The 18,091-nt window shown below is 48.3% G+C and overlaps 2 protein-coding genes across 4 annotated transcripts in view, besides 1 other annotated feature; one reads left to right on the forward strand and one right to left on the reverse strand.

The window, feature by feature from the left end:
• Positions 1-10,856, forward strand: Megf8 (Multiple EGF like domains 8). 2 transcript variants are annotated; one of them, NM_135336.4, is made up of 6 exons: positions 1-601; positions 892-1,308; positions 1,377-3,299; positions 3,354-5,747; positions 5,810-8,228; positions 8,410-10,856. In NM_135336.4, the coding sequence occupies exons 1-6, from the start codon at positions 245-247 to the stop codon at positions 9,576-9,578; spliced, it is 8,679 nt and encodes a 2,892-aa protein (NP_609180.3). In that variant the 5' UTR covers positions 1-244; the 3' UTR covers positions 9,579-10,856. The 2 variants fall into 2 exon arrangements, with proteins under 2 accessions (NP_609180.3, NP_001285738.1); NM_001298809.1 differs by lacking the exon at positions 892-1,308.
• Positions 8,295-8,332: a mobile genetic element.
• poe (purity of essence) overlaps positions 10,852-18,091 on the reverse strand; it is a 17,303-nt gene continuing 10,063 nt past the window's right edge. Inside the window, exons 7-13 of one of the 2 annotated variants that reach the window (NM_057638.4) lie at positions 17,838-18,042; positions 17,096-17,788; positions 15,371-17,034; positions 14,832-15,314; positions 12,839-14,774; positions 11,187-12,783; positions 10,852-11,123 (exon numbers count right to left, since the gene is read on the reverse strand). In NM_057638.4, coding sequence (NP_476986.1) covers positions 11,041-11,123; positions 11,187-12,783; positions 12,839-14,774; positions 14,832-15,314; positions 15,371-17,034; positions 17,096-17,788; positions 17,838-18,042 — 6,661 coding nt within the window. In that variant the 3' untranslated portion in view covers positions 10,852-11,040. The remainder of the gene's footprint in view (positions 11,124-11,186; positions 12,784-12,838; positions 14,775-14,831; positions 15,315-15,370; positions 17,035-17,095; positions 17,789-17,837; positions 18,043-18,091) is intronic. The other variant, NM_001273293.1, reaches the window with a different exon arrangement.

The raw sequence follows: 18,091 nt of genomic DNA on the forward strand, positions 1-18,091 counted from the left end.
AGGGCCCGATACAAAAAAAAAATAAATCGAAATATTTTCAACAATTTTCTGTGGAAAATAATTGGAAATATAGCGAATCTCCAGCAGCCGAAACCGGATGCGCTGGTGGCCCGGGCCCAGCGGCAAGTCGTGAGCAATGGCAGCAGCCAGCGTGCGCTGGCTAGAGCAAATCTAAACGGCCAAAACGGCAACCAGTTAGATAGCCAAAAATTTGCATAAAAAGTGAGCGATTAAAATGCAGAAAATGTACGCGTTGCTAGCAACCTTGACATTCTGGACGCTGGTGCTGCAAACAGAGCAGGCCCACCCGTCCACATCGCCGTCGGCGCCATGCGATCGCAGCCGGAAGGTGTTCACGGAGCCCTACGGCGAAATCTCCGATGGACCCTCCGGCTTTAACTACACGCAGGACTCACATTGCGAGTGGCTCATCAAGGCGCGCAATGATAGCCAGTACATCACGCTAACCTTCCACAGCATGGGCACCGAGTGCTCCTACGACTACATTTACGTCTATGATGGCGACTCCTTCAACTCGACGCTCCTGGGGAGCTTCAGTGGACGCACCCAGCCCCAGCGACTGGTGGCGCGCAGCGGGAGTGTAAGTTGTGTTTTGCCTTGACGAGTGGTTAAATATATAGGATCTATTTGTGGAATAAAGTTATTCAAAAACTTGCACAATTAGAAACCCGGAATATTTTTACCATTCATGACCTTCAATGAGACAGGCTCCAAAATAATCTGTTGAATATTATCTTTATGCATTAGGGTCAAACTTACATCCGCTAAGCTTGATCTTGTACCAATATATTTATAACATGGTGGCAGCCATTAAGGGACACTGTTCACCATTCATAGATGCCCTTCTCATAGCTTATCTTCTTTCTGCAGATGCTCATCCTGATGTACAGCGACACGAATTACGTGCTGGACGGCTTTCGCGCCTCTTACTACATATCAAACTGTCTTAACAACTGCCATAATCATGGAAAGTGCGTGGGTCATCAGTGCGTTTGTCACGGCGAGTGGGTGGGCCCCGACTGCGAGGATGAGGCCTGTCCCCAGCGATGTGGTGAGAGCCAGGGACGAGGTCGTTGCCAGAAAAGCATATGCCATTGCTCGCGCGGTTACAGCGGCCGGCTCTGTGATCTGAGTGATCATCCAGCGGGCAGCAGCTGGCGCTGGCTGGCCACCGACGCCGAGGGAATGACGGCCCGTGCCGCCCACAGCGCCGTATACATGGAAGACGAGGACGCACTTTACGTCTTCGGCGGATATGATCTAAATAACGTGATAAGCACGCTTCAGGTAAGTCGTATACACTATTCTATTGTATTCACGATACAAAAGAACGTACTAATTTGGTTGGATTTCAGATTTATCGCTTCAGCACCAGCCAGTGGGAGGATGAATGGGGTATTGCGCTCCAGAGTCGCCGTCACTTCTACCATCCTCAAAAAATCGACCATACCTTGCTTAAGGCCGTTCTCCAGCACAAAAACGAGGACGAGGCCAAGCTATGGGGTCTGAATAGCGACGTAAGCTTCTTCCGCAACATTCTGTACACCTTGGCGGAATCCAATCTGCACCAGCGCCGCACGCGCTCCTCCCTGCCTCTTACGATTGTGAATGCGAATTCGACGGATGAAGAGTTGAACGAGTATCTGGAAGATATATTGGAGGAGGTTACGGATCACAAGCCGCACGGACGATATGGCCATGCAGCGGATAGTGTGCCCGGCGGCTTCGTTATCTATGGCGGGAAGCATGCCAATGGTAGTTTCTACAGTGATCTCTGGCAGTACAATAATACGGAAAGTGGTGGCAAATGGAAGCAAATGGCCATTAGGTCCGCAGTGAAGCCGCCTGCTTTGGCCAGGCATACGCTTAACACCGCTGGATCGTATCTCTATATATTCGGTGGTAGTCTGGAGACGGGTGAGTTCTCATCCAGCGTATATCGTATCCCACTTCCCCTCTCTGAAGATTCGCAATGGGAGCTGGTGCAACCGAGAGGCGGCAAGACCTTGGACGTTCGCCTGGCAGCGCATTCGACGGTCTATTACAAAGCCACCAATTCGTTAATTGTGTTTGGTGGAATCATGACGAGCTTGGCCCGCTTCTCTAAGCTCTCGGATCGTATTTACGCATTTCAACTGGATCAAATGCACTGGACGGAGATTTTATACCCCCGAACGGCGCTCAGGGACACCAATATACCCAGGGAGCGAGCATTCCACACGGCCACCATTTCGGGCAACTACATGGTTGTCTTCGGTGGCTATACTCACCGGCACAACAAAGATGAGATTTGCTATGACAACCAAATGTACTGGTACCATCTTAGCTGTCACATTTGGATTAATCAAGTGGTTTCCGCTGATGATAGTCTTTACCCCAAGCCGCAGGGTGTATTTGCACATGCGGCTGCTCTGCGCCGGAATCACACACTCCTGATTGTCGGCGGTTACCATGGAAATGTGAATGCGGATCTCTTTGCCTACGAACTTCCCCAGGTGCTAAGGGTTGAGAATACTCTTTACAATCCGGAGATCTCCTGCAGATTGCATTCCTCGCACACCGCCTGCCTTTCGAATCCGGAATGTGGCTGGTGCTCGGCAGATAGCAGCTGCTACGGTCGCACCATCGGTGCCAACTGCACAACTAATCTGCAAACCACCAGATGCCCAGGTATATGCCCCTCACTCGGCGATTGTCACTCGTGTTTGGTACATGGTTCGCAATGGGGAAAGTCATCCGGAAATAAGGCAGCATTCTCGGTGGCCAGCAAACTGGGATTAAACGAGTGCACATGGTGTGTACAGAATGCAAAATGCCATCATCGCGATGACAACTACGGAATATGTGGAGATAGTTCAGGCTGGTGGGGTGACAAGGGCACTGAGATTCGGCGACCATCGTTGTGCACCAGTACTGATCGACGCCCGGGACTTACATATATCAAGTACCACTTTCCGATCAACTACACCATGCCGGATTACGTGGGTATTGTGAATGCTACTATGGTGGATTTTGCCTCGCCGCCGTTTACCACATATTTTGAGCACAAACTCGAAGGAGAAATGCTGGCCCGTTTGGTGGGATTCGTGCGTCCGCAACATCAATGGAACAACTCAGCCATCCAGGTGTGCACCAGTTACTCCTCGGCTGTGTTGCGCGCTGGCCTGGGTCTTAATCTCGATGAGCTTGTAAACGTCACTACGCAGAGCTCAAACCAGAGCTACTGCAGCAATGTCCAGCTTCCAACCACCGAGCAACCTTTCACCATTGATTTTCAGGTGAGTGCTTTACACAATTTTCTCTACTTCTAATTAAAAAATATTAAACTACAGACTCGACGAAGGATTGGAGGAAACGGTATTTACAACGCCTATCAAAAGACCAAGATGGAACTTCAGCACCTGCATAACGGCCAGCTAAACGCCTTCACATTCGAGTATTTGGAACCATACTACTCTGGCAAGTGTACTCAGTACTCCAACTGTCTGCACTGCCTCACTGACGCCTCCTGTGCTTGGTGTCCTCTCACCAATATCTGCCATTTGCGATCCGTCAACGAGACTGAAGTGTGCAAGATGGAGACTCTGGATACCTTTCACTGGTCATACCTGATCAGCCAGCCCAGTCAGTGTTCGAACTGCACTAACTACGTTAGCTGCGAGGCCTGCGCCCGGAGTGGGGAGTGCGAGTGGTGGACCGAGGACGCCCGTTGCGGTAGGATTGGCAAGACCAATAGCAGTGTGCGGGCGGTTGAGCATTGCCCACGATCCTGCAGAGAACGGCATGGCTGTCAGGAATGCCTCGGCGAGCGTGGACGATGCGTTTGGTGTGAGGCCAGCGCACAGTGCTTCAGTTTTTCCGTTTACACAAGCGAGTATCAGTTTGGAATGTGCCGAGAATGGGTGGATCAGGTAGTCAGTCGTCAGACGCAAGAAATAGCCGATCACAAACCCCAGCAGACACCGCATTTTCTTCAGCAGCAATGCAAATCCTGCGAACAGCATCGAAATTGTTCATCCTGTCTACGAACACTGAGCTGTGGCTGGTGCTTCGATCGTGACAATCCCATCGAGGGCATCTGCATGCAGGGTGATTTTAGCTACAGTGCTGGAAATTGTTCACTGGCTTTAAATAGTTCCTCGCATCACGATGCGGAGTGGGCGTACGCCCAGTGTCCAGATGTCGACGAGTGTGGACTGGGTCTGCACGATTGCCATAAGGAGGCGAAGTGCACCAATACCCAGGGAAGCTACAATTGCCATTGCCGAAGAGGTTACATAGGCGATGGCAAGTTCAGTTGTGTGAGGACCTGCTATGAGTTATGCCAAAACGGAAATTGCTCAGGACCGCCGGATTACACCTGCCGCTGTGCTTTGGGTTGGACTGGAGCGGATTGTGGACTAAGTTGTGGATGCAATAATCACTCGACATGCAATGAACGATTGGGGAAATGTGATCAGTGTCAGGATTGGTCGGAAGGTGAAAAGTGCGAGCGATGTCGGCAAGGGAGCTATGGAAACGCTACCGCTCCACACGGATGTCTTCCCTGCGAGTGCAACGGTCATGGCAATCAAGATCTGGGTGTCTGTAATGTCAGCAACGGTGAGTGCTATTGCAAGGACAATACCCAGGGACTTAATTGTGAACTGTGCGCTCCCGGCTACTACGGAGATCCTCGAGGCGGCGGTAAATGCTATTACCAATGTGAATCACGCGGAATATTAACTAATATTGGCAAGAGTGCTATTGGCTCATATCAATCTTATCGATCACCATGGGGCGCCAGCCTGGAGGTAAAAGAGTGCTTGTGGATATTACAACCGAAGACATTGCAGGCAGAGAAATCGCTTCTTCAGCTGGAGTTCCAGTGGCAGAGTCTGGCCATGGATTGTGATGAGAATGCTGTGTACATATATGACAGTCTGCCGGACCTGACAGGTGCCACTCAGCAGAACCAGCTCTTAGCCGTTGTCTGTGCTCCCTACAGCTCGCCAAGGATTATCGAGGCACGTTCCAGTCATGTCACGGTCCACTATAAGCAGGGAAGTGAGAGACGACACTTTGGATTTAATGCATTGTACTCCGTAATGAATTGCGTGGCCGGAAGTTGTATCTCTCCGCACATCTGCGATGCCCAACAACGTTGTGTTTGTCCAGCCGGATATGTGGGCGCAAGCTGTGAGATTGAAATTTGTCCAAGCAACTGCAACGCCAAGAGGATGCAGGGATTCTGCGACACAGAGTATGGCCGGTGCATCTGCAGTAATGCCAATTATGCAGGTGCTGATTGCGGTACCCTAGTTCAGCGGAACCATCTGGTAATGACGGAGCTCTTTAATACACAACTGCTAAGTGAAAGTCTGGAGCACCTGAGGAAGACGATTCCGCGATTTGGACACTCGGTGAATGCAGATCGCAGGGGATCGCTTTGGATGTTCGGCGGATACTCACCCAATCATGGACCTCTCAACGATTTCCGACAATTCGACACAAAGAATAGTACGTGGCTGCAGGTCACAGTGGAATCGTCCACTCCAGAGGATCGAATGCCTCTTGGTCGCTATTTCCATGCGTCCGAAATTTATGTTAAAAAACAGATTATCTACATTTACGGAGGAATTGGTGCTAACTCGCAGCTGCTAAATGATTTTTGGATGTTCTCGATTCAGAATCAACGCTGGAGTCAAATAAAAGTGGAGGTAGAACCACCTGAAGCGGACTACGAGGTGAGTGCCTGGGAAAAGTTGATAAAAGACAAATACTGATGAATAATGGTTATTCCTTACAGGTTGATGTACCACCGCCTCTAGCCGGTCATACGCTTACCCATATACGCTACCAAGAGCACGAGTCGTTGATTCTACTGGGCGGACTATCGCTAAACAAATCCCGACCACTCGAGTTGTGGGAGTTTAACCTGGATACCGGGCGATGGCAACAGCTCGCTGCTGTGGGTGCTAGAATGCCTGTTCTTTATGGGCACACTTCCGTTTATCACCAGGAGACAAACAGTGTTTACTTGTTTGGAGGATATTCCACGGAACCACAGAGCAATCTATATGCGTTGGACTTGCAGAAGCTGAGCTGGACGGAACTTCCCAGTTTCAGGGAACTGAATTCACCTGCATCGCTGCTGCCAAGAGCTCGCTATTTTCACTCGGCCGTCACCACCGAACACTACATGATACTTTATGGTGGACGGACGCAGCCCTTCAATGGAACCGATGTTCTTATTGCCTATGTTTACGCATGCAATCAATGGGTGCGACTGACCGAGGATGTAGAGCTCATAGGTCGTGTGCCAGCCTCGAGTTATGCTGAGGACATGGCAATTGATCCGGATACGGGTGCGATTTATGTTATCGGTGGATGGGATGGCAGCTCCACGCACAGTCACGTCACCAAGATAACCTTGCCCGATGATATTTGCCAGCTGTGGAGCAACGGAAAGTACCAATGTCGGCACTATATGGGCTGCAGCTACTGTACTATTCAGAACACTTATAGCTACAGTAGCCACTGCTTTAGTCATGGACGAACACCGTGTGCCAATCACAATGGCACCCTGGTGGTCAACAATGGCGCTGCATGCGATGATGACTGGATGGCGAGTAGAAACTGCTCGAGCTTTGCAACTTGTGGAGCCTGTTTGGCGGCCTGGCCAACACATCAAGAAGTGGCTCCTGTATGCCACTGGTGTGACGACTGTGGCATTCGAGGCAGGTGCGTTCCAGCTGGAGTTGATTGCGGAAGGAGGAGTGCCTGGTGCAACAAGGAACTGAGTGTTGGAGTTTTAGGTCTGTGTCCCCTGCCACAATGTTATCAATTGAGCTGTGAAAGCTGTATGCTTCAGCCACAATGCAACTGGGCCAGAAACGAACTGGGCACTGTTGAATGCATAGCCAAGGAATTGGTGGAAAAAAATCAATACAGGGTGGTCGAAAGTTGCCCCCTGCCATGCCACACCTACGAAAACTGCAGCTTGTGTTTGAGTCAAACGCCAACTCAAGATCACCAGGAGTGCAAATGGTCCACTATGCTCAACTTGTGCTTGACGCCCAGTTCGCAGCCACTACTTTGTGCTGGTGGCGTTTGTGGACTGGTATTGGAAGCTAGCGAGCTGCAACGATGTCCGGAACCATGTCATGTATACACACAGTGCTCCAGTTGTCTGGAGCACGCCCATTGTGGTTGGTGCGCCCGCGAGGGTTTTAATGGTGATGGCATTTGCACGGAGGGAGCATTGGAGCACAAGCAGGAACATCCATCGGGATCCACTTGCGATCTTATATATGCCAGCTGGCGAAACGATTCACAGCTAACCCATGCTGATGTTGTATCCTGGCACTATGTGCAGTGTCCGGCGGAGAATGAGTGCATCAATGGCCATCACAATTGTGACACTGTGTCGGAACAGTGCATCGACCTGGACACAGCAGTGGGATACAAGTGCGTCTGTGCCCAGGGATACCGCGAGGAGCAGGGTGCCTGCTTGCCGGTTTGCAGCCAAGGATGTGTCCGTGGAAATTGCGTAAGTCCGGATCAATGCCAGTGCGACTTTGGCTACGTGGGCGCCAACTGTAGCATCCAGTGTTTGTGCAATGGTCATTCTAACTGCGAGTCCAGCAGTCGGTTGGATATTTGCCTCAAGTGCCACAACAACACGATGGGCGAGCAGTGCGAAAAGTGTCAGCCGCTTTTTGTTGGCAATCCTCGCGAAGGTCATGCCTGCCAACCTTGCTTGGATTATTGCCACGGCCATAGTGATGTGTGTGTTGCCTACGATGCGGATCCGGCAGTGTTTAATATGACACGCTCGGAGCTGGAAAGGATATTACAAGAGGGTCCAGCCTATAATGCCACCTGCCTGAGGTGTGGCAATCATACCGCTGGTGATCGCTGCGATAGCTGTTTAACTGGATACTTCCGTGGCAGTGAGGATTTGCACAAGGAGTGCCGGCCCTGCCAGTGTCATGGACATGGAAACATATGCGATCCCGTCACCGGGGAGAAATGCAATTGCGCGAACAACACGGAAAGCGATGCTACCTGCACTGCGGGTGGGGGCAAGAATTCGGCGCAGCTCTGCTGGATGGTTCAGTGCTCCAAGTGTCGTGATTCCTACGCTGGCAATCCCACAGATGGCCATCAGTGCTACAAGCAGATAACTGTTGAGTCGCGAATGTGCTTCGACGCCAAGCCAATTGGTAAGTGCCTTCTGTGTTTTATATAATTATACCCCTTACTCGTAGAGTAAAAGGGTTTACTAGATTTTACTAGATGTTGAAAATGTATGTAACAGGCAAAAGGATAATAATTTTCATAATTTTATTAGTCTTGTAAATTTTATAACATTCTTTCTTGTTTTCTATATACATTTAACCACAGAGGAATGCAAATCGAAGCCAGCTGCCCTAAAGCCCGGCCAAACAGTGTTCTTCGTGATCCAGCCTCGTTTTATGAACGTGGATATACGCATCATTATCGATGTGACCCAAGGCGAGTTGGATGTTTTTATGTCACCACAGGACGACTCATTTATAGTTGAGACGAATGAGACAACCGGCTACCACGAGATATTCCTTGACAACCGATACAATTGGGGACCGAAGATAAAACGGGAGCATCCATTGAATGTTGCTTTGCCGAGGCACGATAATGTAACTATACAGAAATTGTTTTCACCCGAACGTCGCATTGGTGGCGGGGGCCTAGGAGGAGGCGGAGGAGAGAGGATCGGAGCCAATACGTATTACGTGCCCCAGTTACAGGACTGCAAGAGCCATGGTGGTCACAACTTTATAGTGAAGGATCAGCACGCCAAGGATTTGAGTACACATGTAACGCTTAATCATTGCAACACATTGTTGCGCCTCTTTGGTCTAAAGAATCGCTTGGTGCTGACCCTGCCCCAGCATGCCCACAATTTGAGTGCAACACGCTTTTTTATTGCTCTACGAGCGAGCTCTGGACCAGAACCCAGTTACGGCTCCGTCGTCTTTCGCCAGGATCAGCTGCACATTGATCTGTTTGTGTTCTTCTCAGTGTTCTTCTCCTGCTTTTTCCTCTTCCTCGCCGTCTGCGTGATCGTGTGGAAGGTGAAGCAGGCAGCGGATCTGAGACGAGCTAGAAGACAGCATGTGGTCGAGATGTTGCACCTGGCCAAGCGTCCATTCGCCCAGATCTTTTTGGCCTCGAACGGCCTTGATATGGACAGTCCGCAGCCGACCTCCTCCTCCTCCTCGGCCCGTGCCATGCGACAGCGCGCCCGCCAGGCGCTTCTTCTCCAAGAGCAATCTGCTGGTGACTCGCAATCGGTGATGCACCACTCCACACGACGCCAAAGCTCGCGCATTATGATGGTAGCCATAGAGCCCACATTTGACAATTTGGCGGCTGTGGGTACGGTGTTTATTAGCTTGCCAGGCCGGTCGCGAGCTCCATTGAGCATTGCTTTGGGGTCCACTCTCATTTCCTATTCGCGGCAATATCCCCTGAATACGCGACACTTTATGCGCGCCCAAAGGGGCCAAAATGTGGCGAATCACCCGGCCTAAACTGGAATCTCCATCAGCACGAACAAACTATATGTTAGTCAATGTCTAAGAGTCGAACCGAGTTTAATATCTATGCAAGAACGTATTTAAGAGGAGCATAAAGACATACGTTTAGATATCGGTGTATATGAATAGTGTAGGTAATTTTTGTACATAAAGTTTAGATAACGCAAATAACTAAAATACTATGTGTACATAATATGCAACAAAGGTGTGTTAAACGACAGATTGTGTACGCACAAATCGTCTATCAAGAAGAATAACATACAGGAAATGGATAAAATATTCGATTATAAGCATAATATAATGGAATTGGGTCTCGAATCTGCAACAGGATACAGCAATGCATTCACGTAGTTTAAAAACAGAACAAATTTTCGGACTGATTTAGATGAATTTTCATTTGGCTAAATATGTAAACTAAAAGATAATTTAAAATAACCCAAATCATAAGCATCTGGAGCAATGACCTAGTGAAATGTGAAGATGCAGCAGATTAAATTTGATACAGTAAAAAAGTACTTATAGGAATGTCAATTTTATCGCGCAACAGAATGTCGTACAATAACATTTAGAAGCCATATGAAGAACAAAGAAATCAAGATATACGTATTAATTATAGTATACTGAAAGTGTCATAGCAATTAGACGTTGGTGATTCCAAAAACACATAAGTGCATGTCTGTCGCTCAAATAGGTTTCTTTTTAGATATGTACGATATTATTTGCATACCTAGTATATAATTGTATTGTATAAAGTATTAATTATGATATTCCTTCCCAGTTGTGGTGGCTAGCATTTGCTCAATTAGTTCTTTAGCTCTCTACTGCGCACTCTTACGCACCGGTGTACCTACTATTTTAAGAACGAGAAACTATTTTTATGATCAATCCAGTTTTTTACACACACTTGTTATGTTTACACAAAAGCTCACTGACACAAAAATGGCTGGGTAAATTGGAATGATATCCAATTTTGAAATATTTCGAAATATTTCCCAGCTGCACATCACAAACGAACAAAATCCTACAGAATCTTTCCTAATCTCTGTAACCAAATGGTTGTAAGAAATTCTCACTATATCAATTTAGTTTACAATTCCCTCCCTATAATGTGGTACTATTTTTGTATATTTGAGTTTACAAAATTAGAGAAATTTTTAGAACTGATGTATATTAGAAATTAATCAATTCGTCCCGTTTTGCAATATATTTATACCCTATTTTATAATTTGTATTTGTTTTTTTTTGCAATAAAGAAGATATGATATATAAACGAATGACTTTGTCTTTTATTCCCAGCTCAATAAATACAAGCACTTCACTACATTGTGCAAACGATTAATTTTTATTGATTAAATGTTTAGGATGTGTTAAATATAAATTTATGCTGTATGTTTATATATACGCAGCAATCGCTTAAAGTTCTGCAATTTATTTGGTTAGAAACAGCGATTGCATTTTAATTAGAGCTCGATGTTGAAGGCAGGGCAGCGAGGATTTCTTCGATGAAGTTGTCCGGGTGCTCGATGAGATGCAGGAGACCTAAGATGTTGAACAATTTAAATTAAATGACGAAATTCAAATGGAGCTGCCACGGACACTCACCTGCAACATCACAGAATTCGACAAAGGAAGTGCAGGGCAGGAACTCCTCCGTTAGGGTCTGCAGGATGCTATCCGTGGACTTGAGCAAAGCCTCATCGTTCTTACGAAGATAGTCGAACAGGGAAATCGGCCAATCCTCCTCCTTGGGCGTGCTTACCGTCTTGAACAGATTGTCGTAGATCAAGTCCACCAATGCCCACATCATAAGGAAGGGCTTGTAAACAGTGTAATCCTTGACCTGGCGGTCTGCAGGAGCCAACAAGGCTTTGCACAGCACGGCGGGTGAGACGTGGCGACCCTGGGCCACTGCAATCATCCTCTTCAGATGTGCTAGCTTATGCTTATTCCATAGCTCTCGGCTGTGCAGTGACAGCGAAATGGTTGCCATGAAAAGCGGACCATCCACCTCATATCCGCATTCCAACCACTTCTCGCTGGGCGGCGCCTGCAAATACGTCAGCAGAGTCTTGCTGTCTCTAGCCGCTGATCGCGACGAAAGCAACAGATAGACGGAGTAGAAGAGCAGGTAGGGTACGAAGTGCATGTTCGATTGCGGACCACCTCCGCCGGCATCGTCATGGAAGCTGCGTTCCCAAGCAAATCGTACCAACAGCAGCTTCAAGTCATGCACACTGCTGGTGTAGGAGATGTCACAGCGCTGGGTACTCTCCTGCATATAACTGCTGTGGCGGGTCATGCAAGCGGAGAAGGCCGCCTCTCCAACGGCGGGTCCCCAAAGGGGCAGCAGTCCATTACATCTGGTGTTGGCATTTTGCAAACTAGCACGCTCCCATTCATCCCTGCCACGTGTCAATCTTATGGCTGATGTGTGGCAGTCCACATGGACCACATTGAAGTGTGTGACGGTGGTATAGCCAATGGTTTTTCTCGACTTCAGCTCAAACTCCTCGACATTGCAGCGCTTGGTGAAGGTGTAGATACCAAGCACCTTGTCTGGCTGGCAGGCGTAGCCTTCGCGACAAATAAAGCAAGTTAGTCCTGTTTCGTCGCGCAGTTTTTCGATCTTCTGCAGGATGGAGCCCTTGGCCGTCACCTGGCCCTTTTCATTCGTGCGCATTCCCAATGCATCCAACTGTTTCTCGCGCGTGGCCATTGCCAGCCGCTTCTTCTCTGCCCTTGTGAAGTCACGCACTTGCTGCACCCTCGCTGCTGTCGCCGAATCGGTGGAGAGAGCTTCCAAAAGGTTCTCGGCCAGACTGCCCACATGCTCATCGCTGGATACTTGTTCCAGGCGATGAATAATGGGTATAATGTCCTTGCTAATAGCCACCTGAGTTGCCTCATGATGATTTGAGAGGCCGGTGAGGAAACGAAGAATATACTTCAAGCTTGGCCGCGAGATGAATTCTTTCAGCTCATCGGAGTCGGTTCGCAGGAGAGTGGGCTTGACACAAGGCGCATGCTCGGTGATGTAGGCTAGCGATCGCTCAACGATGCCGAGACTTACTATGTAGTCCTTGAGAGTGCCGCCAATGCAGTTGTGCTCAATTTGGTTAGTCAGCACGCAGAAGAGTTCCAGCTTGAACTCTTCTTCAGGTGTGCGCTCGTTGTCAAAGCGATTAAAGTTCAAAGTGTCCTGAAAATATAACAATATTAATCCTCGATCGTATAAGCAAGAAGTAACACCTTACCTTGAAATGCTCGCAAAGTAGAGCCATCTTCACCTCGTTGCCATAGACCAAAGCGGCTAGGACACGAATAAGATGGCGGAGCACCGAAGGATTGTTTCTAACATTGGGACAGTCTGTGCACGATATTAGTGCGCTTACATACTCCGGTCCACCGAATGTCAAGGAGAACTGCAGGAACGAGTCCAACGTATCGCTGGCCGCCTTCGATAGTATTGTTTCCATGATCTCCAATAACTGCTCGGTAACCGCCGATTGAATCGAATCGTTCTCCGACTGGAGACACATTTGTAGCACCTTAAGCAGCGTGTTGATGGCTCCGATCTCGGGTTGGCAAAGCACCTCTTGGCAACGGCGCACTTTCACACAAATAAGGAATAGCTTAAGCAGTACCTGGATAAGTTCTCGGTTGCGCGATATGCGCTGCAGGCTGCCAATTCTTTCCAACATTACGCGTAGGCCGTTGCAATCAGCCAGCACATTGGCCATGCGATACAGCTGCTCGGTGTCCACCTGCTCCTGGCTTTTGTTGTTCAGCGTTTCCACAAATTCCTCTGTGGCGTCTCCCAGGAGACCGCGCATGCGATATACAATTCTCATGGCATCTCGGTCGCCTCCTTCAGCTAACCAAACTTTCTTGTAAACATCCTTAACGGGCAGATCCAAGCTTATTATTTTGTTGTTGACCAGCAATTCCATGCCGTTATCATCTTCCAACAGGGCGATTAGTTCACAATCCGTACAAATCTTATTCTTCACATCCCGCATCAATGGACCCAATCCCATTTCACTCGAGGGGTAAGGATTACCCAGCATGCGACCTTGCAGAAAGTCCTCCTGCTGGGGATCTTTCTCTAATGTCATATAGAACTCGCTTTCGTCATGCTCCTCGGGATGAATAATGGAATATAAGCGCTCGAAGACAAACACCGGTGTTTTAATGTCATTCATGCGGGTCTTCTCTACGGTGTCAATAAGGATTTCCATAAAGGCACGTGTCTCCTCCTCGGTTCCGCTGGTCATATCCTCTAGCATCTCTAACAGCTTCTCCTGTGCGTCGTCAATGAGTCGCGTACGCTGCACGACTAAGCTTCTTAGGGCAAGATAGCTTTCCAGAACTGGTCCTAGCATGCGAGTCTTGTAGGTTCTGCGGATATTTGGACACTCTAGGAGTAGCCACAACAATTCCACATACTGGCGCAGTGCATATCCTAAGGATAAATCTGAAGAAAGCGAGTACTCCTCCATGCGGTGCACCTTGCTGATTTCAATAGCCAGAAGCTGTGAGATTTGACTTAATACTCCTTTCAGGACCAAATACTGCAGCCAGGGTTGCTCTGTGGCCATGTTCTTGTACAGCATTAAGTACTCTGCACTGGCTTCCCCTGCTTCGCCTACATGTTTCAAGAACGATGTCAGCATATTCAGAGCCTGTTGCCGCCGTTCGTTAGTTCGGCTCAAGCTGCTCAGCAAGGAGCAGGCCAGCTGGCGACCGAATCTGGAGTTTGCATTAAATAGCAACGGTTGTATCCACTTGGCGTTGAATACAAGAGGTTTAATCACTCGTTGCTTGTCCAGCACACGTTCCCGCCAGCGTTTTCCGTACTTTTCGCTAAGGAATGCGACTCGCACCTCCCTCCTGCTCTTCGGCGGTGCATCTGATCCGCCGGATGCCGCCACATTCTGATCCTTGGCATTCTTTAGCTTAGCCTGGTTGTTTGACGGCATCCGCTTGCTCCACGCTGCGTATTCATGATTACGGTCTGAGTTCAGCCAGGCCCTATAGTCCACCGTGTTGCCCTCAAACATCTTCATGCTACACAAATCTGTAGTGGCCACCTTCTGATTGGGCTTGCTGCCGGGCAGAACCGGGCAGATGAGATTCTGCATGATGCGCAGACAGGGGTGTAGTACTGCTGTTACCGGACCACGAGGCAAACTGTAGAAAGAATTTAAATTATATCACATTTATATTATTTTCTAATATAAAACTTACCGGCAGTTGCTAATGAACAGCTCAAAGATGACCTTTAGCTTGTATTCCCAGCAGATGTCGTCCTGGCCCAAGAGCACCTCCAAAAGTGTCATTTCTTGGTGCACAGCTGCCTCTAAACTTATCAGAGGAATCGATCCCATCAGAGCATTCTTCACCCTTGTGGTCACCAACTGCAACAGATGCATGCATGCCTCGGCATTATCCTTAGTCAGTACGACCAACAGGTTGCGCACTTCCTCCTGAATTAGGGGAGTGCCTCGTCGCAGGTTGTGCTCAGCCAGTTCACTGACGAGTCCCTGACTATACAAGCACACGCGACAATCGTAATTGTAAGCCATGGCTCGCAGAAGCGTCAGACACTGCTCGGTAGATGCCAGTGCACAGCCGTAGCAGCGATTTGTGGTGGGATTTTCGGCACCGGTTGTTGAGCCGGGATTAACCGGCGGCTGGTCCTGCTGTTGACGATCGTAGGCCACTAGTTCGCTAAAATTAAAATTATTATTAGCCAAAAATTATAATTTCTAAATCAGTGATAGTACCTTCGACATGCCTTGACCTTCTGAACGATCTTGCTTAGCTCCTCGAAACTGGTGCGCGATTCCACACAGTATTTCTGGGCGAGCAGCTGTATAATCTTGTTTACTTGAGAAGTGCTGTGCACGCTGGCCATGTTGTCCTCGACCATTCGATCACTGCTACGATGCTCGGCCACCTTTTGAATAAGAAGCTCCAGCATTTGCTTGTTGGTCAGCAGCTGGCGGTAATTTCTATCGGCTCGTTCTAGGGAGCTGTGAATCAGTGAAACAGTCTTGACCCTATCCTCTGCCGATTCTATAGGATCAACAGCGCAGCAAACACGGGCATACATGCTGAAATCAAATTTGGCATATTTGCAGAAGCCACAGGAGTGGCACAGGAACGGGTCCTTCTCATCGTAGTTAATGGCCCGACATTTGTGGCACTGGAACACGTTCTCACCGCAATTTCCGCAGACTCCCGGATAAGCCGGCACTGCTGCACTACAACGTGGACATTGTAAATTCTCACTGGATCCACTCACAGTTTCAAAGAAATCAGCAAACTCGATCATCAAATTGCATGCGGTGATTGGTAGTGGAAAATCGATCTTCAGTTCGGTCTGTGCCGATTGCAGGGATACTGAGCGAGCTTTGTGCCACAGAGCTGGGCGATTTTTTAGCTCCACTACCGCCTGGACACTGCGGTTGTTGTAGTAAACATTAATGGTTCTCACCATCTTTGTCCGCTTTAAGTCGGCAATCCGCACGATCAACTTGGAAATAGTATGGCATTGGACTAGCTTATAAATCATTGTGGTTGTGGTGTACTTAGAGTCTGATTTAACTGATGGCAACTTTATATTAGCCATCGGCACCTCTGGATTGTTGCACACTAAACAAGGTTCCGATTCTAGGTAGTAACCATTTACTTGAAGTATAGACTCCAAGGTGGTGTATATTGGGGCATTTGGATGCTTGCAAAGCAGTTCGTTCTGCTGCCTGAGAACATCCACAGCGCGGGAAACGAACTCTGGCAGTCGTTCTGTTATACTTCTGGTACTTAGGGTTAGATACCCCAATAGGTCGACAAACTGCGCTGTCCTACGACCGTAGGTGGGCACCAATGGCCACAGGTTCCAAAATATGTTGAGAAGTTTCTCACGCTGCCGTTCATTGGCATGCTCAAAAAGTCCGGTCATAAATGAGTGGGCCTGCCATCTCAGCTGAGTAATGTTGTTCTCCAACAGGAATATTCGCACAAATCTGATTATCAGCGCATCGCATGCGTATCTAAAGATCTGGTGCACAAATGTACCACACTGGGCTGGATCAAACTTGGAGTAGTAGGCGTCTGTATCCTCGCTCTTCTCACGATCTGTTCGAAGTTTTCCGGAGGCAGACGAGGTCGATGGCTGCGGCTGGGCCTGCTTAGATCCACTAGGAGGGGGTAAGTTGCAAACGGCCGCCTGTAGCAATTGTATAATAATAGGCGACACGCCATCATCCAACTGATAACAGGCGATTTCCATCAGCATGGCCAACGCATCTTCATGGACGACGCAGAACTTCTGCCAGTTGCCCGTGCGCATTTGGCTTATCTCCTGGCAAGTACGTAGGTGTTCCGTCAACTCTACCAGTGCATCGTATGAAAGCATAGGAGGATTAGCGTTGTAAGGAGCACCAGTCTGAATGCAAAAATTAAAGAATATTAATATTTAAGATAATAGTTACAATATACCAAATCACCTTGCTGCTGACAATGTTGCACACCCGCTTGACCACCCGGAAATGAGCGTCGAGGGAGTGACCGTCGCGATACATGCGGAACTTTTCCTTGCTGCCGCAAATGTACATCAGGAGCTTTCGCACTTGCCGACGAAGCAGTGTGTTCAAATTTAGCATCATGTACTCACAAAGTGTAAAGGTCATCGCTTCGCAGAATCCACTATCGTAGTTATCCGGATGGGCGCTACTTAAGCGCAGAATTTGATATGGCAATCGCACGATAATTTCAGTTAGGAGTCCATCGTAGGACTCGAAAATATCCGGGTAGTTTTTCAGATAGTTGTGCGGTATAAGTATGGATATGTCAGGTTTAGGACCATGTTTAATGGGCTTCAGTAGCTGAACTCCGGGACCTGAAGCTCCGCCACTGGCTTGTGCCGACTGTGAGGCTAATCCGCCACCGGCTGCATAAGGATCTCCTAGCACATTCTTCCAGTGCACCAGTAGCGTGTTTAGTGCTTCTAGGGCGTAAACGAATGCTCCACTCTTACTGAGAACATTTGCTGTGGTACTGGCCACAAAGGAGCTATTGTCCTTAAATTGATGCGGCGGCGATGTTGTTCCAGTTTGCTTTGACTTTGTTTTGCCCATCAGAACTCCGAACAGGGAAAGCAATGCGAGGCGCACCTCATTGCCAGGACACTTTGTCTCCATCTGCAATTTAAATGTTTAGATATATTTTATAGAATAATTTTTTATTTACCCTTGCGGCAGCTCCTCGCTTTCCAATTTCCACATAGTCCACTAGAGCAGTAAGCAGATCGTGAAGCACTTGTTGATCCCTTTCGTTGTTTCCATTGAGATCGGTAGTCAACATGAGTATAACCTGGATCAGTGGGATTGCCTGCAGGCCATTGCACAAGTCGAATGTTCCTAGATGTTGGATAATGCTCTCCAGCACAGCAATTCTATAATGGAACATAATTGATATACCCTAACAGCATATGATATATTTTT

This window comes from Drosophila melanogaster, chromosome 2L (assembly GCF_000001215.4).
Source record: "Drosophila melanogaster chromosome 2L".
Taxonomy (NCBI): domain Eukaryota; kingdom Metazoa; phylum Arthropoda; class Insecta; order Diptera; family Drosophilidae; genus Drosophila; species Drosophila melanogaster.